Source organism: Vombatus ursinus, unplaced genomic scaffold (assembly GCF_900497805.2).
Source record: "Vombatus ursinus unplaced genomic scaffold, bare-nosed wombat genome assembly UNPS02000582.1, whole genome shotgun sequence".
In the NCBI taxonomy this organism is placed as follows: Eukaryota; Metazoa; Chordata; class Mammalia; order Diprotodontia; family Vombatidae; genus Vombatus; species Vombatus ursinus.
The window spans coordinates 35,146,534-35,172,027 of NW_020940360.1; the positions used below are offsets into that span (position 1 = coordinate 35,146,534).

The 25,494-nt window shown below is 39.9% G+C and overlaps 1 protein-coding gene across 1 annotated transcript in view; it reads left to right on the forward strand.

Annotated features, from left to right (window-relative positions):
* Positions 1-24,704, forward strand: part of SOBP (sine oculis binding protein homolog) — a 226,321-nt gene extending 201,617 nt beyond the window's left edge. The window contains exons 7-8 of the mRNA XM_027856556.1: positions 1-426; positions 24,629-24,704. The exon at positions 1-426 is cut by the window's left edge and continues 1 nt beyond it. Of these exons, the coding sequence (XP_027712357.1) occupies positions 1-423 (423 nt within the window). The 3' untranslated portion in view covers positions 424-426; positions 24,629-24,704. The remainder of the gene's footprint in view (positions 427-24,628) is intronic.
* Positions 24,705-25,494: the final 790 nt, after the last annotated feature.

The window sequence follows — 25,494 nt, forward strand, 5'->3', positions numbered from 1 at the left end:
CCTCCTCCTCCTCCTCCTCCTCCTCCTCCTCCTCCTCCTCCTCCTCCCCTGCCACCCTCCCAGAAGAAGTCACAGCAGCCAGAGGAGCCCGCAGTGAGTGAATTGGAATCCGTCAAGGAGAACAACTGTGCTTCCAACCTCCACATGGATGGAGAGGCCGGCAAAAAGCTGATGGGGGAAGAGGCCCTCACGGTGGGCGATAAGACAGACCCCAACCTTAATAACCCTGCAGACGAGGACCACGCGTACGCTCTGCGGATGCTACCCAAGACAGGCTGCGTGATCCAGCCTGTGCCAAAACCCGCAGAAAAGACTGCCATTGCACCGTGTATGATTTCAACGCCAATGCTCAGCACCGGGCCAGAGGACCTGGAACCGCCATTGAAAAGGAGGTGCCTCCGAATTCGAAATCAAAATAAGTAAAAGGTTTGTAGGTCCACGTGGCCTGTCTCAGTCATGAGCCAGAGGCCTCTCCTATCTGTTTGCAGGTGTGCATAGACTTGACTATGTGGTGAGACAAAAGCAGAGGCGGAGATCTAGGTGTCAGTAGCCAAGATCCAACAAAGAAAAACAAAAAACAAAAACAAAGGAGGAAAGAATAGGGATGGGGGAGGAAAGTGGGATGTCACAGTTATGTTTATATTTATATTTATATTTTGTCCTTGTCTTGTATAATCTGTGTTCTCCAGTCGTTGCAGGGTGGGATGATTTTGTAGGGAAGGATGAAAGTTTAGTGAGGGACCTCTGTAATTTTCAGTCATGGGGTGGCAGCTATGAAGAGTCATCTAACTAGCCAGTGACCCACCCATCTTGGCCATATTCTGGTACCAGTCACACCACTGGCTAGAACTTTCCCAAGCCATCAAGTTTCCGTTAGAGTCATTGTATTCTATTTGCAAAGATCGTCGGCAGTGTCCAAGAGATGAGCTAAGAACAAGCTCTGTTGCCCAGAGCTGCGGACAGTTGCCAGGCAGGCAGCTGGGGAAAATGCTTGCTGTCCTGAATCTCAGGGGGAGAAGGGGTAAAAGGTCTCACTCCCCACTTGGCTTTATTGGGAGAAGCCTGGGAAAGCCAGGGTGGTCCTTCAAGACTGCACAGCTTTCTGTCCTGCCCCCTGCTATTGAGATGGGGGGGTGGGAGGCAGAGAGGATGAAGCATAGTATAATAGGATGGTAATTCACGTCTCAGAGTTCATCTCTGTAACTGATAGTACACTTGAAGTGAGAAAAGGGTACCTCCCTATATTGTCATAGCCCATCCTTGCTGGGAATCCTTCCTGGCTCTGTTAAGCTGTAAGAAGCAGCATGGTAATATAAAGTGAAGTCACTCTGGAGTCAGAGGAATTGGATTTAAATCCCAACTCTGACACTTATTAGGTGTGTGACTTTGGACAGGTCACTTAACTTTTCTGGGCCTCGGTTTCCTCACCTGGAAAATCAGGGAATTGGGCTTGATGACCTTTGAGATTGAGCTCTAAATCTATGATCCTATGTTCATGAACCCTAAGCAACTTTTAAGTAAAAGTCAAGAAAGGAGATGGGTCCTAGGAAAGGAGATCCCTAGAATCAGGAAGAAAATAAAGCAAATTCCCACTAGGTGAAAATCTTTTTCATTCGCTCCTGTTGTTCTGGGGGAAAAAGTCCTCAGGCTAAATAAGGACTGGCCACCTTCTTCACTCAAGTTTGAGGCAGGGACCTTGTCTTACTGATTTCATAAACAGAACTCCAATTTTCCAAAGACAGGTCTCCAGAGTCTTGCTTTGGTCTTCTCAGTTGAGAGAGTTTCGCATGAAAGAAATCTAATCTCAGCTCTTCTGCTTACTAACTGGGTGACTCTGAGCAAATCCCTTTGTCTCCCTGGGTATCAGTCTCCTCAACTATAAAAGGAGGGGCTTGGATCTGTGATCTTGGGATTTGGTGAGCATTAGTAGCAGGCGGTGAGAATCTGCGCTCAAACTCCCAAAACAACAACATAAGTAAGCACTTTAAGAAAGCAGAGAGAAAGCATTGGGGTATGTAACATTTTAACCCCGTTTTTAGAGTGTAGAAAAGGTTTACTCTCTCAAATGAGCATCACAACAGTTATCCTTCCAAAACTGAGAGCAGAGGCGGCCAAGCCACGTATAGCATTACTAGGTCACTTATTCGCAAGGGGCCATTAATACAGAGGAGAAAGGGACCTCTGTAATTTTCAGTCATGGGGTGGCAGCTATGAAGAGTCATTCCCACGTTGTTGGGAATAGTCTGGTTTCTTAGTCAAGAGTGGGTCCAAGGCCTGGCAAATGGAGACTTAGAGGCATTAGAGAAAACAGAAAGCCTCCTTCAATCCATTTCCAAAGAAATTATAACTCAATTTCCTATGGCTTTTAAGTGTGTGTGTGTGGGGGGGGATCCTTTATGGTGGTTCTCATATACTATGCCCTTGCTTCCCCTCATCCCCCATCCAGGCCTGGAAGGTCAGGAACACATATTTGCTGCCCCTAGCTTAGTGGCTTAACAACAAATCTAGTGATTAGCAAAATAGTGAGAACAAGATAATTTCACAAAATCGTGTTTTCTGTTTTCCATTGTAGCTTCATGTCAACCACACAATGTAACCTCAACTTGCTATAATTCATTTCTAGAGCCTCACCTCTTCTTGTGCTCACCCCCCTGTATATATCTATATCCACACGCATACACATAAGCACACATGTGCTTACACTTACACACATATGCACATACAAACACTGCTATCTTTTTTTTTGCCTATAAACACTTTAAAGCCATATTCATTATTGTTCCACATTATTAGGAGGCAGTGTCATATAATGGAAAGAACATTGGCTTTGGAGTCAAGGGTCTTGGGTTCGAATCTACTTCTATACTTTCTACCTGTGTGACCCTAAACAAGTCACTTAACCACCTTGGGTCTCATCTATAAAATGAAAGGGTTGGATTAGATGGTGTCTGATATTAAGCCCCAGCTCTGGGATCCTGGGATTTCCCAAGTAGGAATGCTAAGTCCTAAATAAAGGACTTTGAGACTTTTGTGACCAGCTGGCCAACATTGGACTGGTAGATGATAAAGGTCAAAGCATTCAGGGATGTGGTCAGAAAGGTGCAACTGAGGGATGTCAGCATCTTCTTGGCAGACTCCTCTTATTGGCACTTTTAGAACTGTGTGAAACCATCTGCTACTAGTATCAGAAATATTTCTTCAGTCTCTTTCCCTTTCAGGTCAACCATTTTCCATAATGCATTTTTTTTCTTATTATCTTGAACAGAATCAAAGGGCTGTAGTTTGAAATCAATAACGTAATCACCTAACAAAATAACCTTATCTTACTGCGAGACTATTGGTGTTATACAGAAGGCTTTCTGGGAATTCCAGTCAGAAGTAATTCTGTCCCTATGTGCATGACTTCATATATTCTTTTGTATATTGTAGGCTGATAGGATTACAAGTGACATGAGTGCACATATATGATTCCCTGCAGCTGTAGGACGAATTAAACTCAGATGAAGATAAAAGCACAATTTGTGGACCATCCCTTATCCTTAAACCTTTGATGATCAAAACATCAGTGCTGTATCTCCTGTAGAATGAGGGGGAAACCTTCCCCCAGATGAAGAGACAAAACACATAAACATTTTTCCAAGTGTCCTGTCCACAAAGAATTCTATTTATAAAGGGAATATCCTTTTATTTGTCTTTGCCCAAGGGTGGTTTAGGGGAACTATTTGCTTTTGTACATTTTCTGAATCCCCAAAGTTTATATTTGCCCTTTGTGTAACTAGGAGTTCAGAGTTGCCATATGCAAATGTTTGCTGCTATTCAAAAGCACCCTACCCCTACCACCACCACCGCTACCCCCCATTTTCCAAAGAAATGAAACATTCTGATTTAATTTTTTTTTCGAATCAGTGGAAAAAATTTAGAGCATGAGTAACTTCATCACTCTCATATTTTCCACTCCTAGAGAGAGGCCGATAGGCCCAGAACTGATTCAACAAAAACAACTCATGCAACTTTTCATTCTTGGGAACAGCAGTTCAGAGTGTTCCTGTACAATTTAAAAATCAAATGAAAACTGGCCCTTTCTCTTTTCCTGATTGTTTTTTTTTCTTTCTAGAATCAAGCTATGCAGCCTTTATTCTTTAGAACTCTGGAGACTGCTGTCCCAAGAGTTTGGCCCCTTTGGTTTTTCTCTGGGAAGGCTGGAGGCGGTGGCTGCAGGTTTGGTCCCTGGGAGTTTAATTATTAGTCAGGTCATGGAATCTCACTAACTGAAATGACTGTTTTGTGACAGGGATTTCTCCTCATTAGGGAAACCAAACATGTGGTTGTAGCATGTAACTTCTTGTCAATTTAAACTCTTCCACAGAATAGTTTGACAGAAAAGTGCTGGCTTTGCCTGTGGTGAAGTTTCTGAAGTCAAACTCCATATTCAGAAAGCTATTCTGAATGCCTCCTTCCAAAAACAAAGGAAGAAAAAACAGAGCAAGAAAAGGAAACCAGTTCAAGTATGAGCTATTGGGGCACCAGGCCAGATGAGATTATTTAAGGTCCCAATTAATTTGTTATTGGAAATGCTAATTAGCAGCCTGATTTCCTGATTTTCAAGTTTTGCCTCTGGTCAGGGTATATGTGGTTGGTCAAGTCTAAGTTGATGTAACTCAAATATTCAGTGGAAAAAGCCACTGTGTGAGCATTATCCTTAGACACATATAGTGATTACCAGGAGATTTTGTTTGCACTCATTGTCTTAGGTTTGTCATTCAGGGCTTTCTAAAATTAGCCTGCCTTATGTTGGCTGTATTCACATGCTATACGTTGGCAGGATTATGAGAGGTGGTTTAAGGCAAACAACTTCGAGGCTGTGAAACATCTGGCTTTCACATAATATTTCAGTCAGGTTTTAGTGGTACATGTAACCAGATCACACAAAATAGAAAGACAAAGTATTGACATATTTTCTTCCTTTTTTTTTTCTCCAAAAGGTGAACAGGGCATTCCAATTTTATACCTTGTCCTACCAGGGACAGGTGAGCTAAACGATGAATTCTTTATTTAGCTACATCAGAATTTGGAATTTGCTCTTTGCCCTGGGGAAGTTAATTATCTCAATTGAAAAGATTCCAGTATGTTTCCCAGGGTTCTATCCTGAAAAGAGCAGCAACAGATCTAATCCACTATTCTAAGTCTTACATGGTATTAAAAAAAAGAAAGCTGTTTTTCCCCAGTGGAAGTTTGTCCAAGTGATAGAATGCAAAGAGACAAACTTAGATCTTTCTTCAAGTTTCCAAGAAAGAAGAAAAGGAAGGAAAGAGCAGAAACACATTAAATTTCTAAAATGTGTAATCTTTCCCAGATTATAGGGAAGTGCTAGTACCATCCTGGGATGGTAGTGGGGAAATAAGGGTAGGCAATCCTTAAAAAATTGCTCTCTACGAAGAAGGCAATTTAATGTTTTCTGTCAAAGCAATAAGAACTAGAATAACTATATGGCAGCAAACCAACATTTTGGGGAAAAAATGAACTGATATATCCTTCTGTGACTCTCCCTGCCCCACCCCCTCAAACAAAACAACAACTTGTATGTATTTTTGTTATAGAACATGCTTCCTTATACTGAGGGGAAGCTGGCAGGAAGGAAGGATAGAGGGAAGGGAGACAAGGAGGGAGGAAGGACAGAAGGGAGGGAGGGAAGGAGGAAGAAAGGAAGGAAGGGAGGAAGAGGATGAAGGAAGGAGGAAAGGATGGGAGGAGGAAGGAAAGAAGGGACAGAGGTAGGGATGGAGGGAGGGAGGACCGAAGGGAAGGAGGGAGGAAGGAAACAAGGGAGGAAATAAAGGTTATAAGCCTTTGATTGTAGAATTCCTAGAAACGAGTTCCCTGATTGGCTGCTAACAAATTGCTCCTAGTGGTACCTAGGCAGAAGCAGCTTTCTGACTGGTCAAGGTCCAGTCATTTAAGGCCTAGCCTCTCAGACAGACCATACCACGGGGCACACAAGTTTGCAGACAAACAATACTGTACAGTCTGGAATATTTACTTCATGGAGACCCAGCCCAAACACTCAGCCTTTTCCAGAACATCATGTCAGAAAGGGTGTGCCAAAAGGAATGAAGAGAGTCATGTACTTTTTTCTTTTAATATTCCCAGCATGGAGTTTGTGCCCCTTGGTTGCTATTTTAAACACAACACATATAATTTTTAGAAGACTATTTAAGTCACATATACCCTCCACACATATGAACTATTTAATGTTGAGAGGTTTTTCTTTGGGGGGGGGGCGGTTTGGAGGATGAGGCGGGGCAGGGAAAGATTGGCTCAAAAACTAATTATATTTCAGGGGAATTGAAAGGAAATACCTTAAAAGGATAAATGCTTCCCCCACCCCCATTATTAACCTCAAGCTGAGCTTATTCTAAAGGGAAATCTGTAGTAGATACCATCTCAGACTCAAATCGCTAAGCACCAACTAAGTATAAAATCTCTGAAAATTTGTACAGTCCCACAGAATTCTGAAAAACAACCAGTTGCAGGGCGGGGTGGAAATTGATTTTATGATTGCAAATTGGAGGCAATCAGGAAGAAGAGTAAACATACCCAAATGATTTCAAGGGTCAGTTGCAAGATCTTCACTGAGATAAATCAGAGCCAAGAAAGCTCATGATGGCTGTAGGAATGACTTTCCACATTTCATAACTGTTCCTAAATGCTCTAAGCTATCATCAGTGGAAAATGAGCAAAGTTCTCCCTCACCATCTTTAGGCTCAGCCGTTCTGGAGTGGTTCATCATAGCAGCAGAGATCAAAGATACACTTCCAACAAGTTAGCTCCTTTGCCCCAATGCACATCGTCAGCAGGCATCCGAGAAAGGCCAGAATGGCTCCCTGGGCAGTCATGAGATCAGGGCTCAGGCCAGTGAAAACTGCTGCATTTCCCAAGCTGCTTTCCTATCCAGTCAGTTCAGGAATCTCCATCCTCCTCTGTGCCAGGTTTGGCTTCCTCCTCACTCCTTCCCAACCTCTGGCTTGCTGTTTTCTTTTGATAGCAAGCTGTGTTTTGTCTTGAGTGAAAGGGAAATAGAAACATGAGGCCAAAAATGTTGAAGAAGCAGGCAGAAAGGAGAACTCTATAGGCACATATGATGTAAAACGTTGACCTGGAACTCTGGAAATGTAGTGTAAAAAAATGTATCTCTAGCTCATTTGCATGACTGTATTTCCTCCAGACATGTTTTTGGTCTTTAAAATGAATGGTATTCCTGTACAACATGTGTCTCAATTTGTAATGATATCCTCCTTGCAGCTGGCTTCGTTCTCCAAGTCTTTCTAAAATGTAACTGTCTTAAATTTGAGCCGACCTACAATAAGAAATTATCGAGAAGCCAAGTGGCAGAATTGCATTTGTTGAAAGAAAGTTGGGGTTGGGGGGAAGCTGTATTTCAGCCTTTGACTCTTGTGTTGAAAATTTGGGCCGCGTAATATAATCTTCCTCTGTGGAAACCTACATACACACTTTAAAAATTGTGCAGATTGGATGTTGTGAGGGCAAGAATTATCAGGTTTAAGTTCCTCTGCAAAGTTCTGCGTCCCATGAACATACTCTTTTGATATTTTAAACCTCTATTTAGAGCAGTTGCAAGATATTTGGTGCATATGCAGTCAAATGTAAAACTTTGTCATTATGATTTGTTCGATGCTTATATTTTAAATATTTATAAGCTCCTATGAACCACTGAAGCTGCTATTTTAAAGTACCTTGTCCAAAAAAACCCTCTCCCACTAGAATACTGTAATCTAGTGGCATCTGAACATTATTACAGATGATATGCGATGAGATCACCATGACATGCATATATGCATGCATGGATTCCATGTGCTTTTGGTTTAAACTCAAGTGCTGTTTTTGGCACATCTAATTCATTAACAATTTTTGTAGAAATTGTCATACCACAGAGTTGTCTCTGATAAAAGTTTTTTTTTTCTTTTTTCCACCAGCTCCTCAAAAAGTAAAAAAAAAAATGAAAATGTAAAAATTTTACAAATTCTTATGGAAACTCCTTCTTCCTTCTTCTCATTCTAATTGACACTTAGGACTTTTCTTTGGAATATAAGTTAGGAATTCACCTGTACCTGGTTGTGAAATGGCTTATGTTGTCCCTCCTTGGCAGGTTTTTATAGTTTTTTGGTTACATAGACCAGGTCTTTTATCACACACTGTCATCTGGGGAGCTGGTCTTTGTCATACTGTTATCATTGAAAACCTGACTGTTATTTGTAGCCTTCATAGGAAGATGGGGGGGTGGGGGGAGACGGATTATTGCCAAGCTCAGTATCCACTTAAACTTGGAGGTTATAAATTTCAAACTGATCTCAGGCCTCTGGGGTTCGAGCTATTTTATGACTGGCAAAATACAACTTTCTGGTCAGGATGAGGAGTAAAACAGCTTAGGAAAAGGGCTCATAAAGTTTCTTGGACATCTAATAGCTCTTACCAAACAGCATTTTGATGAGTTAAGTGTAAATGAGTCAGAAACATATAGATTAAATTTCTCTTAAAATACACATGGGTTTAAAAATTAAGGCCAAAGTGCTTGGCAAAATGCATTTTGGTTTTTGCCAAACCCAAAATGTTTGAAAAATAGTTTGAGCCATTTGCCAAACCAAAAATACATCCAGGTTCCACCGTCCCTCCCATTTAATACTATGGAATCCTAAACGTGAGACAAAATTGCTGTTTTCCTATGCTTTGAGGTTTGATCAACATTATATATCAAATAATGATAGAAAAACTATGCTCAAACATTTTGGGGGTGGAGAGGGTGGGTGGAGAGGGAGGGTTGCTTTGTCCAGGAAATGAAGATTAAGCGGCAATGGTTTGGAATTCTAATTCTGGTTCTATTACTTCCTCACTGCCTGAGAGACAGTCATTCTATCTCACTTCTTCACTTACACAAAAGGAGTAATAACAACCCCCCAACAATGCTTAGGTTTGGAATGCTCCCTAGATTAATTCCAGAACTAAAACTTTCGCAGTCAGGAAAACACTTGCAAGATGCAGTGAACTTGGGATCACAAGCTCTGTCATTTTGTACCTCTGTGACCTTGGACAAGTGACTCGGACCCTCTGGGCCTCGATTTACTTACCTATATAATTGGACGGGTGACCTCGAAGGTCTGTTCCAGTTATAGATCTGTGATCCTCAGCATATAGTCAAATAGATGCTTGTTGGTTGATTAATTTATTCTATGAGAGTGTGAAATTCAGATTTGGCTAATCACAATGAGAATAAAGATCCCATTTATACTTTTGGGGGGGGGTTTTAGGAGGTCTGTAAAGAAAAATACACTAGGTAGAAAATAAAGACAACATTCACAGCTGGGTCTTCGTGGCCTTCATTTGATCCTCTGGGAAAATCAATAAAATACATTTAACAAGTTAACTATATTTATTTAGAATCCCTAGCTCCTTCTTAGGCGCTTAGCATGGTGCCCGGTACATATTATACGCTTAATAAATGTATATTGACTGACTGGCTTTAAGGCTTAGCTTTAGTACCACCTCCTTCAAGAGGGGCCTTTACTCATTTTGCCAATTGTTAATGCTTTCCCTCACTCTAATGACTTTATATTTATTTATCTATATACATGCCTCCTTCCCCAAGTGGCATGTGAGTTCCTTAAAACTGTCAATGATTTTATTTTTTTTAATTTATATCTTATAATAATATAATAAATTTGTATTTTAAATGTATATATAGTACACTGTCTAGCACCTGGAGGATATTCAAGAAATACTTTTAGGGTTAAATTGAATTCCATACAAACCATGTACACATTGTCAGAGGACACATGACAAGGAAAAAAAAGACAGCTTGCATTTTAGCTAAGAACATAACTGAAGCAACTAAAAAAACAATCTGTTTATAAAGCAATATATCAATAGATGTAAATGAATCTAGCTGGTCCCTTCCAGGTTTTAATCTAAGCACAGATAGTATCTAAGGGCTGAGGGGATGACTATTTGCATGATTAATTCTGCAAGACTTCTTGAGGAAGGTTTGAGTTAGATTTTAAAAGCAATGGGGAGCATGGATTAGTGGACAGGAAGGGGGAGAGGATTATTGGTTTAGAGGTAGTAGAGACCTTAGAGCAAGTCTAAGCCTCCTCATCTCATATTATAGAAGAGGAAACTGAGAGGTCCAATGACTTGACCAAGGTCACACTGCTAATAAGCATCAGAGGCAGGATTTGAGCTCAGGTATTCCTGACTCCTGGTCCAGACTCTCTATCGACTATGCTACCTAGCTGCCTTTAAAATCTGAGAGATCTAGTGTTTGGGGATGGGTCTCAGATTTGCCTCTTGGGAGCAGAATCTGGTCCTTGTCAGCTCAGTGATGAAAAATATGTTGATGTACAGTTAGGAGATCAGAGTTTGTATTTTATACACTAGATGTATTTGAGAATTTAAGTTGCTTGAGGGTAGCGGCTGATTCCTTTTTGTTTTTGTATTCAAATAGCCTACCTCAGTACCTGTCATGTGGCCGCTTAAAACATACCTTTTGCTTAATGGGGCAAAGCGTCAGCATGTTGCAATTTGTAATGGAGGACCATTGTTCTGTCAGCCGTGTGTAGAAGAGGTAGGAGTAGGGTGAGATTGGCACCGCTGACACTTATCGGGGCATTTGATAGAAAGGCTAATTGTCAATGGTCAACTCAAAACATTGTGGAGTTTTTTCACTGGGATACAAGAGAGGAAAGTTACCACATGCTATGTTTTAAATAAGTTGTATAATCAGAGTCACGACGTGGGAGAAAGTTCTTTTCCTTTATGCCTGTGAGTGGGCCTGGGGGCACTCAATGACACAGCATGGGACCTGGAGGGCTGTGCAGAACTTTCTAACCACTCATTAGAGGCCAAGGCCTGGCCCAGCACCAGACTGCCACAGAAACAGGTGCAACATTTGTCTGAAAAGCAGCTTTAAACCTTCTCCCACACTCACGTCAGCTTCAGGCTCCCACAGCTCCCCTAAGCTTTCCCCCGCTGGGAGAATGCCGAGCCAGGCTGGGTCTGCTGGCACAAAGATCGTCTTGGGGAAGGGCCAAATGCGTACACCACCACAGTCATTTCTAATAGGAGAGGACCATTCAGGAATGAGAAGATTGATGCATATCCAGGGGATCGGACCACAGCGGTACCCAAATTGTCCATCTTTAAAACAGACACCTAGAGTCAAATCCTGGGTTGGCGTGACATTATTGGAGGTAGTCAAGAGTCATGTAGTCACTGATCCAGATTCTCTTAAGACTTAAGGTTGTACTTGAGTGAACAAGGTAATTTTGGAAGCTGCATTAACTTTTTAGAAGCTGCTTTTCATTTCATGCAACCCTAGAGACGCCTAGTTTCTGAAGCTTTCATGTGTGCTTCAATAGGCTTCTCTTGAGATGCCTGTATTCCCGAGAGTTTAAAAATTGTTTTACTGGGTCATACACATGCTCCATCCATCTCATTATTTTGTCTCTGGCACATTGAGGAAGAATGGTCGAGGGTTAGGAATACACCTTAAACTATTTCACTAATTCTCCTAACATACTTAGAAAGTAGGTAGAGGGTAGAGCTTACTATTTCACAGGTGGCAGAATCATGGAATCCTTTGTACGGGTAAAAAGATGAGTTACAGGGCATTCTGTGTGTGGCACAGGTTAGATTAGATTTATAGATTCTCAGGTGTCACCTAGACTAGAGGCCTCAAAGAGGTGGCACACAACACTTCCTAAGTACTGCCCTAACCAGATTAAAATGTCATTGGGAAATATTTTACAAAATAAAAAAAAATACCATAAAACATAGATAACTCTAATATGTGGTTTTCTATGTCCCATATGTACCCCATAGGGATCTTTATGTGTTGATTAGTGGTCCTTATTTTTATTTGAATTGCCACCACTAATTCAGACCAGTCTATACCTGAGGATATTCCCAATAAATGATCTTCTAAACTCTGCTTGAAGTCCTCCACTACTGAATGAGCACTACATTTGGGGGGGCTATTTCACTTTTGAGCAACTGTAACTATTAGGAAATTCTCAGAACGTAGAATGCCCATCTGCCTTTCTCAGTAGGATGGAACATGAGACCAAAGTACTTTGCTAACTTGTTCCTGGAAAAGATCAGACCTGTATTTTCACCATTCATTATACATTCCTTATATAAAAATACCAGTTTTACTTGTGCCTCTGAAAAATGACAGGGCTGATTGGACCAAAAAAAAAAAAAAATACATGCCACATTTCTCATTTCCTTTGCAGATTTAGGATCAAAATCTTTTGTCTTCCTAGGGTTTTGAAGTCCAAACAACATCAAAAACCCCCAATGACTCAAACTTAACACAAAATTACTTCTGACTTGATTTAATTAATGGCTCAATTTAAACACAGCTGATGGTTGGGACTAACCAAGTCAATGATATATCTGATCTAAAGCTTTTTCAATCCTTTCTCACCAAAGGCCCAAGGTATTTGAATGAGGACCTGAGTTATCCAAAATGACAGTTCAGAAAGGCAGTTTCTTGGTAGAAAGAGCAGAGGAAAACCAGTTTAAGTCCAGCTTTCCCTCTTTATGATAGTTAATAAGTCATGCAAATCAACTTAGGCCTTCTTATCTTTCTGGGTAAAGTGGAAATATTCATATCTTCTTCTATCTACCTTATACGAACATTGGAAAAAGAAAATAATGTAGGTAATTCAATTCAAGAAAAAACTATTAAGCTCCTACTACATGCAAGGCACTATGCTAGAGGCTAGGTACTCAAAGACAAAAACAATCTCTTCCTTTAAGGAGCAGAGGATTGAATACAGTATTTATGTAAAGAAATAAATTTAAAAGTATATATTAAGTAGTGAGAAGATATAAAGCAATGCCAAGAGGGAGATAACTGGGGGATCTGGAATGGTCTGACATAAGAAGCAGCACTTTGAGGGAATCTAGATATCAGATAATTCATGGAGCTGGGAGCCAGAAAACTAGTGTTCTAATCTAATCTTCAAATAACAATAATAAAATCGTATTGATACATCACTTAAAGTTTTAGAAAGTACTTTCTTCACAACAATCCTGTGAAGTTCCTTTGTGATGAAAGAATAATCATATGAACCGTTAGTACTTTATTTCCCCCTATTTGTGAATTGGCCTTGCCACCAACATTTAGTAATTAGCGTTGTCCAGAAGGCGTAGTCCATCAGCTCTTTATTCTGAGATTGCTACAACTTTTGGGGAGAAGACAGAAGTAGCTCAGTTGGACTAAATATTAGGCAATGTAATGTATGGGAAGAAAACTGGATTTGCAGCTAGAAAATGGGTTCGAATCCTAGTTTTACTTCTTTCCTAGGTGCATGGTTTTGGGCAAGTCTCAGACAATCTCTGTGGCCATCAGTTGTAACACCTATAAAATAACAAAATTGAAGAAGATGATGTTTCAGGTCCTTTGTAGTTCTGAAGCCTATGATTCTGTAAGTGCGGAAGAAAAGTTGTAGGCAAAGGGAAAGAAAGAATTTAGAATTCCCCATTAGTGGCAATAATAAACTGTAGCTCATCCTTATAAGAATAAATACAGCTCCATGTACATTGTAGGGACTCAATAAATGTTTGTGGAATGAATGAATAAATGTGACCTTTTTCTGCCACCTAAACCAATAATGGCAGAAGATTAAACATATAATTTGTTCAGTACAGATTTTTGTATGGTGGTAGTCTTTGACCCAAGAGTTGAATTAGAAAACTTTCTAAAAGGGGAGACTGTCAGGAAGAGAAGGAAGGAAGGAAGGAAGAAAAATGAGAGGGTGGAAAGAAGTAAGAAAGGAAAGAAGGAAGGAAGGAAAATAGAGGGTGAGAGGAAAGAAGGAAAGGAGGAAAGGGAAAAAGTGTGGGGAGGAAGAAGGAAGAAAGAAAGGAAAGAAGGAAGGAAGGAAAATAGAGGGTGAGAGGAAAGAAGGAAAGGAGGAAAGAAGGGAAAAAGAGAGTCAGAGGAGGAAGGAAAAAAGAAAGGAGAAAGGGAAGGAAAGGCAAGAAGGAAGGAAGGAGCAGCCATAATTAGTTTAGATGTAATACAATATTTGTTATTGGAAATAATTTTTAGGTTTGTCTTACTTATCTTTTTGGATAGGCCACCAATGATCATGTAGAACTCAGATCAAAATGCAGCCTGAAAGCCGGAATGAAGCTGACCTTTGCCCTCCATCTCCCTTGCCCCTGCCCTGACTTTGTGTTCTGTTTCCAGCCATAGACCCATTGAAAATCAAAAGTGATGTTTTTCATTTACTTTCATTAACCAATTTAGAAGAAAATTTCATTTCTTTTACTTTACTTCATACTCACCCCCCCCAAAATGTTTTTTTCATACTGATATAGACTACTTAAAATAATTTATTAATCAGCAAGAGAAAAAATTATTTCATGGCAAGTCTTTATAAATCTCAGCTCTTTTAAAGAAGAGCTTCTTGCTGAGACTATTATCAGGCATCTCATTTGGGAGTTTTATCAGGCTGCACAGACGGCTTCTATTCACTGACTGCTTGAGCTATACCCTTGTGATCTGGGAAATCAACTGTGGCTGCCTGAGAGGAGTTTAGTTCCCCATGAGACTCCTGATTGTCCCAGATAAACAGCACTGGTATAATCAAAACTTAATGGCTTGATTTAAACATGTTAACTGATGGTTGGGACTGCTCAAGTTAATGATATCGCTGATCTGAAGCTTTTTCAATCTCTTCTCACCATAGACTCAAGGTATTTGAATGAAGACCTCAGTCAACAAGTCAACAAGTATTTATTGAGTACCATGGTTGGGGGGACACTGTAGTGTAGACTTTGGAGGAAGGGGAGTCCATATTAAAGACTATAGGGTAGATGATCTCTGCCCTAAAGAAACTTACACTGTGAGTTAACAAGATGAGATAATCCAGGTATGGTATAGTGGATAGAAAGCTACCCTTGGCATTAGGAAAACTCAGTATTCAAGTTGTGTGTTTGACAAATGCTGGTTGTGTGACCTTGGGTAAGATACTCTTAGTGCTCCAGGCAACTCTTTGAGGCTATAAGTTACAGAATAATTGCTGATCTGCATTGGAGGAGGGTGTTTGCTTGCCTAGAGTTCCCTATCCCAATGAAATCACAAGTCTGGATCAAACAAATAAACAAAACCAACCATCTTCCCTATCCCCAACAACAACAAAACATCCTACAGATTAAAAGAAAAGTTTGTCATGCTGGTGTCAGTGCCAATTGAGGCTCTTAAGTCTATCTGGGCAGTGTACTGGAAAAGCATAGGACTCCCAGCATCCTTGGGTAAACAGACATCATCTTCTTGCTGCCATTCTGCAGACTCCTCTGTGACTTTTCTATTTCTTGAGGTTCCTTGACCATAGCCTGACAAATTGGTAAATGATCCTGGGCTGATCCTCGTCACAGATCCTGCTCATGTTTCTTTTCTTATACTGAATAGAAAAAAAGAAATCCAGGCAAAAGACCATGAGGTGGTTTTAGATCCATATCTAATTTGTCTGTCCCATTGTTCTGTCCCCTTACTGACCATTCGTGAGAAACTTCCATCTTCCCTCTGCTTTTCAAGGCCACTTGAAAGGTCACTGTCCAGGCATTACTGAAGATCTTTAACTAGCAGTGAGGGACACTAGCATAATAAAATTAGCCCTTGTGGCTCAGTTTCCCTCTTGGTAGAGACTGGAGGTGGAAACAGGATGACACTCTGCTTCCCGTGTGGGGAAGCTTTTCCAATCACTTCTCACCATGGCCCCAAGGTATTGGTACCAGGCAGGAGTAGGATTGGACTATGAGAGAAAATTACCAAAGTTCTTTGAAGGGAAGGGTAAATCACAATTGTGCTGACAGGTTGAAGAATGGAAAAAATGATCAGAGGGAGGCTTCCTGAAGGAGATGGACCAGTGATTTAAACTTTATTAAGGAAATTTTTTTCAGCGATTGAAATACTTTTTTTTTCTTTCTAGTTTTATTTCATTGGTTAACATTTAGCTGTAACTCCAAGGTTCTTTGGGAGACAACCAGCTGAGGCAAGGACAGTAATATGTTCTTATCAACTCTTTTTTTAAAGTAATAAAAAGTTGGTCATATTTTTGTTCTTTATAACTTCACTAAAAGCAGGCTGAAAAAAATAAACAACTAAAACTCACCACATCCAGCAGCACTTGGTCTCCTTGCTAAGTGAAGAGCCAAGGGCAAAATAGATTTAGAATATAAACTTGTTTACAAAAGTACATGGAGGAACATGGTAGAAGATTATAATCAACATCACTTCATAAAGCAGTGAGAAGTGACTGGGTTGGGGGTGATTATATGGAAAACTTGGTGAGAGACTCAATTAGGTCATTTAAGAATGAGAATGAAAGTAGGATAACAAGCAGATAAAAAAATAGAAAAAAATCTGTCAAGATTTCTCAAAAAAAAAAACCCTTTTGCATCAATGAATGTGAAACTACCACATTTTGTCATCAAAGCTCCCGATATTTTATATGGGGAAATGGAAATTACACTAAAGAAAACAAAAATGTGAGGATCAGCTGGATCAGACCAAATATATATTGAAGAGAACTGTGTGATGACACAATTTTGAGCATGTTGAGGGATCAATTCTTGCAATATCTGAAAGAAGGGAAGACATCAAGTGATTAGGGGGGAAAAAATCATGATAATCCTGCTCTCAAAACAAGAGGATCAAGAGAATATTATTAACTTCTAACCTAGCTGTCCAACTCTACAAAGTCTTTCCTTACATCTCATGGGCAACCTTGATGAAAATATGAAAAGGGAACAGGTAGGCTTTTGCAAGTAACCATTATACAACAGAGCACATATTTACAGTCATGTAAGTCAGTCAATAACATTGATTAAGCACTTACTATGTGCCAGACACTATGCTAAGCTCTGGGGATACAAAAAAAAAAAAAGACAAAACAGTCCCTGTCCTCAAGGAGCTTACATTTTAAGTGACTGAAAAGTGTAATATGGATTTCACTGTGCTTATTGTTTACTGACTATAAAAAAATTTGTTTTTGTAGAACTAAATGCAACCTTTTCAACACGGGGTCTCCCACAAACATGTTAACATCATGCATGTTTTTTGATAGATTTCAGAAAATGTGTTTGCTAGTGGTGTGTTAAATTTCCAGTATAGCATTCAAATGGAATAAAGATTCTCTAGAGACGGTGAGGCCTTCCAGACATTCCTATCTATGGATAGCAATGTGCTGATCTCATCAAGCCCCAGAACACTGCAGTTTAATTCAATTCAACAAATATTTATTAAACTTCTTCAACATGTTAGGCACTGTGCTAGGTGTTAAAGATAAAAACAAAGGTAGCCCTTGCCCTTAAGGAGCCTATATTCTGCTGGGTGAGATTAGGGGTTGGGTAGCAACAGGTACACAGATAAATATAAAACATACCTGTAGTAATAAAAAGTAATTCTGTTGGGAAGGGAAAGCAGTAATAATTGGGGGTTTCAGGAAACTCCGTATGCAGACTCTTGAGGTGAGCCTTAAAGTGAGATGGTGATTTTAAGAGGCAGAACTGAGGATGGAAAACATTCCAAGCATGGGAGATAGACTACCCAGACACATAGATTCAAGAAGTTAGAATGTTATATATAGGGAACAGAGAGTAAGCCAGTGTAGCTCAAATATAAAAATATGTGAAGGGGAGTAAGGTGAAATCTGTCAGGAAAGACAGGTTGAATCCAGATTGAGAAGGTCTTTAAATGCCACAGTAGTTGGTATCTTATCCTCGAATCAATTGGGAGCCATTGAAGCTTCTGGAGCATGGGAATAGCATCGTCTCCAAAATGAGATCCGTAATCACTCAAAAGAGGTCATTCTTTTTATCCACACTGGAAAAACAAAGTGGATGAAGAATGTCTGTTTTCCAGACAGTGCTATACAGTTGGTTGGACAGCCCATAGAGCTCTTCCATGGATACCTAAATCTTGGACAAATACTGCAGATGCACAATGAGGTGGACCTAGAATTGAATAGGAGGAGGAGAGCAGGCTGGATTGCGTTTGAGAAACTGTGCAGCACTTCCAGAGATCCCAAGCTTCTTCCTAAAAGAAAATCCCATCATTCCAACACTTGTATTCTTCTGGTGAGGCTGCATGGCTACAAATCATGGGCTGCCAGAATCTCTGAGGAATCAAAATAGGGGTTGCCCAGAGGGCAATGGAAAGATGCATGGTGGGTGGAAATAGATTACAGCATCTTAACAATGACAGACTGCATGCCTGAAGTAGCATTAAAAAATGTCATCAAAGGGATATATTGCCAGCAAAAGAAATGGGCTGGTCATATAAAGAATGTGAAAGAGTTTGACAGGTGGACAGCCAGAATATTGTTCTGAACCCACATAATACCAGGAAACCTAAAAGAAGACCTCTGCACATTGGGGGGTACCTCCCTCCTATGGAGGATTTCTAGGAGGACACACAGACAGGCATCAGAGAGGATGAGAAGGCATAGACATACTCATATTGAAGAGATTCTAGCTTCATTGTACAATGTAACCCATTTCTATTATGCTATCAAAGATAAAGAGTCATCCCTCCTCTACAACAGTTTCTTGAAAGTGAAAAAGGGATGCAAATGAAGAGGAGATGCTGAACCACCTCCCCAATAACCTGTTTCTCACAGTATACTTTCCCTACAATTGTTTCACCTGAAAATGAATTTTTGATTCCACAGTCCATAAAAAGTGGTTAAGTTTTGTGGCAAACTATACATCATCATTCTGAAAGCAGGTTTGGCTGGATTATTATTAGCGATGTTGCGTTGAAATGTCATAAATTATCTTAATATGAGACATTTGGTCCTGACCTGTGATTTCAGTGGTGTGAGGAATTCTAAGTCAGGAAACTCCATTTTCCAATGTAATTTAGCTACCAATCTCAATTTATAGTCTTAAAGAATTGCTTGTAGCATGGGGGCAGCTAGGTGGCACAGTGGATAGAGCACCAACCCTGAAGTCGGGAGGACCTGAGTTCAAATCCGGCCTCCAGACCAAATACTTGACACTTACTAGCTGTGTGACCCTGGGAAAGTCACTTAACCCCAATTGCCTTAAAAAAAAAAAAAGAATTGCCTGTGGCAGTGAGAAGTTCTGTGACTCAACCAGGGTCACAAAATGAGTATATGTCTGAGGAGATACTTGAATCTAGATCTTCTTATGCCAAGACTGGATCTCTCTTCACTGTGCCATGGTTCCTCTTAGAATGAGATAAAACAGTAGAAATGCTCGTAATTATAATAATAATCAACATTTAGTTTTTTTGAATTTGAAAAGGGTTTTATAAATGATATGTATGAGCTACGGTACCAGGCATCCCAACATTTAAATGATGCCCAGAATATATGTCTAGAAGTCTTTAGGTTTACCCAAACAATCTCAAGGAAAAGGGGGGACCCCTCTGTGAGAGATACACTTATAGCTAGCAGTCAATTAAGTGGTATGAGACTCTTTTGAAATTTTTGCTTAGGCACTTAGAATTAGACCTCTATATGGAGTTAATACCCAGCTGCTTGATGTTTGTATTCACTTTGCATGCAATATGTCACTTTCACCCAAAGATCTCAAAGATATTGCTTACTTTTTTCATGGAACAATTTTCCATTGACACAGATGGGGAAACTGCGGTATCTTGGTCAGTCTTTCTTATAAGGTCATGCTACAAAGACATAATAGCAGCAAACTGCAAATCAGAAATCTCTTGCCTTCAATACATTCTTAAAAGCAACGCAATATAGCGCAAAGAACAGCGAACAAAGAGCAGAAATCAAGAGACCTGAGTTCAAGTCTCAGTTCTCCTACTAACTGGCTGGGCAGGTTACAAATCCTCTCTGTCCTGTTTCTAAATCTGGAAAGTGAGGGGTAAGAATTATTTGATCTCCGGGGTCCCTTCCAGCCCAGACATTCCACAACCCTTTCCCTGACTTCCATGCTTTCCAAATAGGTATACTTCCAGATGCCATGGGGATGTGGTCTTTCTTCATTTACACCGCACAGACAATCTGTTCGGTAACAGCAGCCCTGCTTATCATCAAGAAGGGATCTGACCTCAGCCAAACAGAGCCTCAGAAGGCTGAAGTGAGCTTGGCTTCATTCCCATCCCCAAAAATGGCAGCTACAGAAAGGGAGTTCTGCTGCCACCATCTGGCCCCTGGGGTTGTCCCTGACAGAGGAAACGTGTGGCCAGGATGAAGGAAACACAGCCCAAATTGTCTGCTCTGCTATTCACTTAAAATAAGCTGTGTGTGAGGAAGCTTTCAGAGCAGCAGGAGTTGAGGCTGCAAAAATAGACGGTATGGTGCAGCTGCACCCTTTGCAACTTTCGGGGAAAACACATATTATTTACCAGACAATAATAGATACCAGAGAATAATCATGATTATTATAGCATTTGTGACGGCGAATGCTATAGTTAGGGTTCCAAAATGGCTTTCATTATTTTGCAGTCATTTATAAATGCCATGATTTTTTCTCTTCTAGTAGGCTGATGCTTTCCATGTTTAATGTCTGTCCAAAAGGTGAATTTGAACATTCAGGAACTTACTTGACATATTCTTCCTCGGGGGTGGGGGTTGGGGGGTGGGGAGGGAGAGACAGAGAGACAGAGACAGAGAGACAAAGACACAGAGACTCAGAGAGAGACAGAGAGACGCAGAGAGAGGAAAAAAATATATAAACATGAATCTCAGAACACTGAAAAAGAAACTGCAGCATCATTAAGAAAATAATCCAAAATAGTAGCACTTAGAAACATCTGAATCATTCCATAAGTAATTAGCCCTAAGGTTTGAGTTTGAAAGCCTTAGATCTAAGTTCTCCTCCTCTTCTTCCTCCTCTTCCTGCTTCTTTGCCTCTTTTGTTGTGGTTATCATCATAGTCATTAGAACAACAATTTACATGCATTCAGTTCTGCGGCAAATCCTACCTCTGACACTGGCTTTGGGACCCTAGGTGTGTCACTCAAATCCCATGTACCTCAGGTAACACCCTGGAACTTATCTACTAAATTTCCACACTTATGAAATCACAGATCATTTTTATATGCTGTTAGAAAGCTTTATCACATGTATTATCTTATGTGATTATCATAATAGGTCTATCAAGTAAGGTGGGAATGTATTATTATCCCTATTTTGCAGAGGGGAAACTGAAGCCTAGAAAGGTTGGGGTTATAGAGCTATAAGGCTCTCAGTCTGCAAGTTCCAGAAAGGAGATGTGTGTTAAAAGATACTTTTTATTCTTAATTAGATTCAATTAAGTTCAATTCAATAAACATTAAGCATATACTAAGTGCAACACACTATACTAGATTCTGGAGTTACAGACACATTATCAAGTCCCTGCCCTCAAGAAGTTTACATTCTACTTAGGAATGTGGGATGGTGATGCACCAGAAACAAAAATATGTAAGTACAAAGTATATCGGCTTGTATTCTGCCAGATTCCAATATTGGCTCCCTTGAAGGGTGATTCAATTTAATGTTACATTTTCTTTTTTTATTATGAACTCAATCAACAAACACAAAAATTGAAATATAGAAAGAGGAACAAAAAGAGCATTGGATAGAAGAAAATAAACTTCTGTAATATGGTTTTTAAAGTGTTTAACAAGTTAGTAAAAAAAAAATTGCCCAGTTTCTGTGATTCTTTCCAAATTTCTTTTTGCCCTTTGTGTGTTTTGAAAAATTGATACTCTTTCCTTTCTTTTATTTAAATCTCTGTCACAATTCATTAACTCACCCTCTTCCCCTATTGCCACCTCCTTTGAAACAAGTAAGTGTAATCAAGTAAACAGATGAACATATTGGCCAAATCAGAAAATGTATATCCCATTCAGTGCCTCTAGTCAAGACGTGAGAAGCATGCTTCATCATGAGTAATCTAAAGTTATGATTGGTCACTGTATTGATCAGACTTCTGAAGACTTTAACAGTTGTCTTTCTTTTACCTATTGTGGTCATTGTGGAAATTGTGTTCCTGATGAGACTCTTTTCACTCTGCACTGGTTTCTACAAGTGTCCCCAGGTTTCTCCAAATCCTTCATATTCATCATTTCTTACTGAACAACTATATTCTATTACTTTCCTGTACCCCAATGAAGAATGATTTTTATAGGCAAACTTTGTCAAGGAATACATAATTGTCTGTCATTAACATAGAAGCTTCCGTACAGTGCTTGTCAGACTCACAGCTCTGTGAAGGGAAATGACCCAACCGCATGACTCAATTCCTCTTGCTTTTCCAATTCTCTCTTTTTCTTTGCAGCCCTTTCCCCCCCATCCTCTCCTTTTAATAAAAACATTAGAAATTAAATGGAAAGTGATATGGCTGTACAACGTGGTAGAGTATCTACATTTTTAGAGCTAACCACGACACTGAATTGGTGAGACAATTGTGGAGTATCCCATTCTGACAAATACAAGATAAAAAGTTTTCGTGTCTGGTTAACTCCAATACTGTTGCATATTTGTGGTGTTTTACATTTTTAATTTGGCGATTAAATATACAACATAATCGTACAAGTGCTGGTGATTTAATATTACTTCGGTAACTCTGGCATTTCCTACCACTTGCACATTTTAGATTTCCAAAATTGCTATTAGCAAGTACCAGGAGCCCATATTCATACCACTCTTGTTAACATTAGTCATTGAAGAGGCATTGTACAAAGGATGCACTTAAACTTAGTCCCTCTCCTATGGACTATTTTTTTACTCTCTTAAATTCATTCTAATTTCTTGTTACAACCACAATGGAGTTTTTGTTAGTTCTAACAACATTCTCCACAGTTGTAAAGATTTTTAGGAGCCTTCTGCCTCCACTTCATCTTAGCAAAACTTTAGCTGGGCACATTTTTGATTTCCTCATTTGTAAACAGAAAAAATGTTCATTGTTGTATAGATGAGTAGAAGAGGACTTGCTTCTTCCTTCCTTCTTTCCCTCCCCTGCTTCCTTCTTTTTTTCCCTATCTTACTTTCTTTTTTAAAAATTAACTTATTTATTTTTAGTTTTCATCATTCACTTCCATAAGCTTTTGAGTTTTAAATTTTCTTCCCCTCATTCCTCCTCCCCAAGACAGTGTGCAAACTGACATAGGCTCTGCATATACATTCCTACTAAACATATTTTCACATTAGTCATGTTGTAAAGAAAAATTAGAATCCATGGGAGGAACCATGAGAAACAAGAAACAAAACAAAGTAACAACAAAAAAGAGCAAATAGTGTGCTTTCATCTGTATTCAGACTCCATAGTTCTTTCTCTGGATGTAGACAGCGTTTTCCACCATGAATCTTTTGGAGTTGTCTTATATCCTTGCATTGCTGAGAAGGGCTATTTATCTTTCTTAAATAAATACTCTTTGATTTGACACGGCCAACAAATGAGACAACATGATACAATTGGAAAGAGTATTGTACTTGAAGGTAGAAGAAAACCTGAGCTCACTTCTACCACTTGCTCTGTGTTACCTTTGGCAAGTCACTTAACATTGATTGACTCAGTCTCCTCATCTGTAAAATGATGGGGTTGAACTGGATGACCTCTGAAGTAATCCAGCATCTAATCTATGAAACCCCATCTAATACATAGTTATAATCCCAGCCACAATAGTCAAGCAAAATGAACTGCTTTAGTTTTAAACTGATCACCAGCTAAGTGTGTCTGACTGACATTGAAATAAGCTAATAAGAAGGAAAAGCAAGGGAACAATTTCTGTGCTGGGGTAGACTTTCCTAAGCAAGTCAGATTTCAGTCCACGGTTGAGGATGGAAGAGTCCTGCAAAGATGTGTCATCATATTTTCAAAAAGGCTTCAGATAGGTTATTTTCTTCCAACTCTAGCCTGCCTAGTTTGGTTTTGTAAAAGATGTGAATGGCTCATCTCCCCAGGGGAAGAGCTAGAAAAAGAGAGGCATGGGTGAATTGGTTGAGTGAATTTGGCATCTGAAATTTGATTCATTCATTCCCACCACTGGGGACATCACTCCATCTCTTTGAGAAGCCTCTTAAAAGGTGTGTCTCCATGTAGGTTATTACTTCATTTGCTATAAAGCTGATCTCTTGGCCTCATTGCTTTACAATAAACACCCCAGAGTGAGGTCATTTGCTTAGTAGGAAGGGCTGAATTTTGGAGCTGCAGAGCCCTAATCATGGCTCTGCTCAGTATTAGGAGACCTAGGATCAATCTGAAAACCTCAATTCCCAGGAGTGAAATAAGGTGGAGAGCTACAAGCATTGACTTGAAAGGAGGCTCATGACCATTGGTTGAGAGGTGTGAATTGTATAGTATTAGAGTATTCCGAAAGAGACTTAGTTTTAAAGTTAACTCAGTCAGTCAGGTGAAGTTGGTGGCACTGACTTCTATCGGTCTTGGGGCAGTCCTGGGAAAGAGGTTCATGGAACAAGTCATGCTTACTTAGTTCTCAGCACCCTTCTTAGCTCAGAAGGAATGAACTGAATGTCTGTTGCCTTACTCATGCCTATGCTCTCATTTGTTAGGGGTGGTTCAGTTCCAGTGTATTCTGACTGGCTCCTTCTCTTCTGTTTTTCAGGAATACTCACTCACAGGGTACCTTGCATGGAGAAAGGGAGCAGAGCAAACCATGTCACTCCACCAAATGACACCAGCTGGTCAGCTCACCACCCCTCTGGCTGAAACTCAAGCAAATAAAGCAGCTTCCTGTCATTAAGCGTCTAGGAGGAAGCTGCCCTCCCACGGTGGCCTCTGGCCCAAAAGAGCCAGCACATCTTGGACCCACCAAGCCCGCTCAGCATTCCTGCTGCTGCCACCTCTTCTCATCCCCAGAAGAACTTAGGGATTTTGCCCATGGTTTAAAACAAGACAAAACAAAAACAAAAAAAGCACCAATAAACCACAAGGACCAATGTAGGTACTTTCCCCTCTCTGTCTTCAAGGCTCAGAAATGTGAGACTGAAAGATGATATGGATTTAAAAAAAAAAATTTGTCTTTTCAAAAACTGCTGTGGTTTTGCTGCTACACTAAGAATTGTGATTTGCATTATACGGTTTTGGACCTATACTATTCACGTTTTGGTGGGGAAAAGGGATTCAACTGGAGTCACAATGCTTCAGAGTCATCTCTAGCCTACCCAGGATGCACTTTTAAATGAAGAGTTAGAATATTTTATTGGCTAATATACTTTTTCTTGTTATTTTTACAAAGGCCACCTTTATCCTTTTTAATGCCATATTTTCAGTGTTACACTTTTATGGGTTTTAATTTTTGATTTGACAGATGTAAGAAGCAGCATGAATAGTTTATACTGTGGTTTTTCAGAGACGGAATGCCAAGAGAACTCAGTAAATGTTTATTCTTCTCAGCTTTCTCTTTAAATTCCCCTAAATAGCGCCCCATTTGGGAACAGAGCAAGAGTGTTGAACTAAAGACCAAAATTC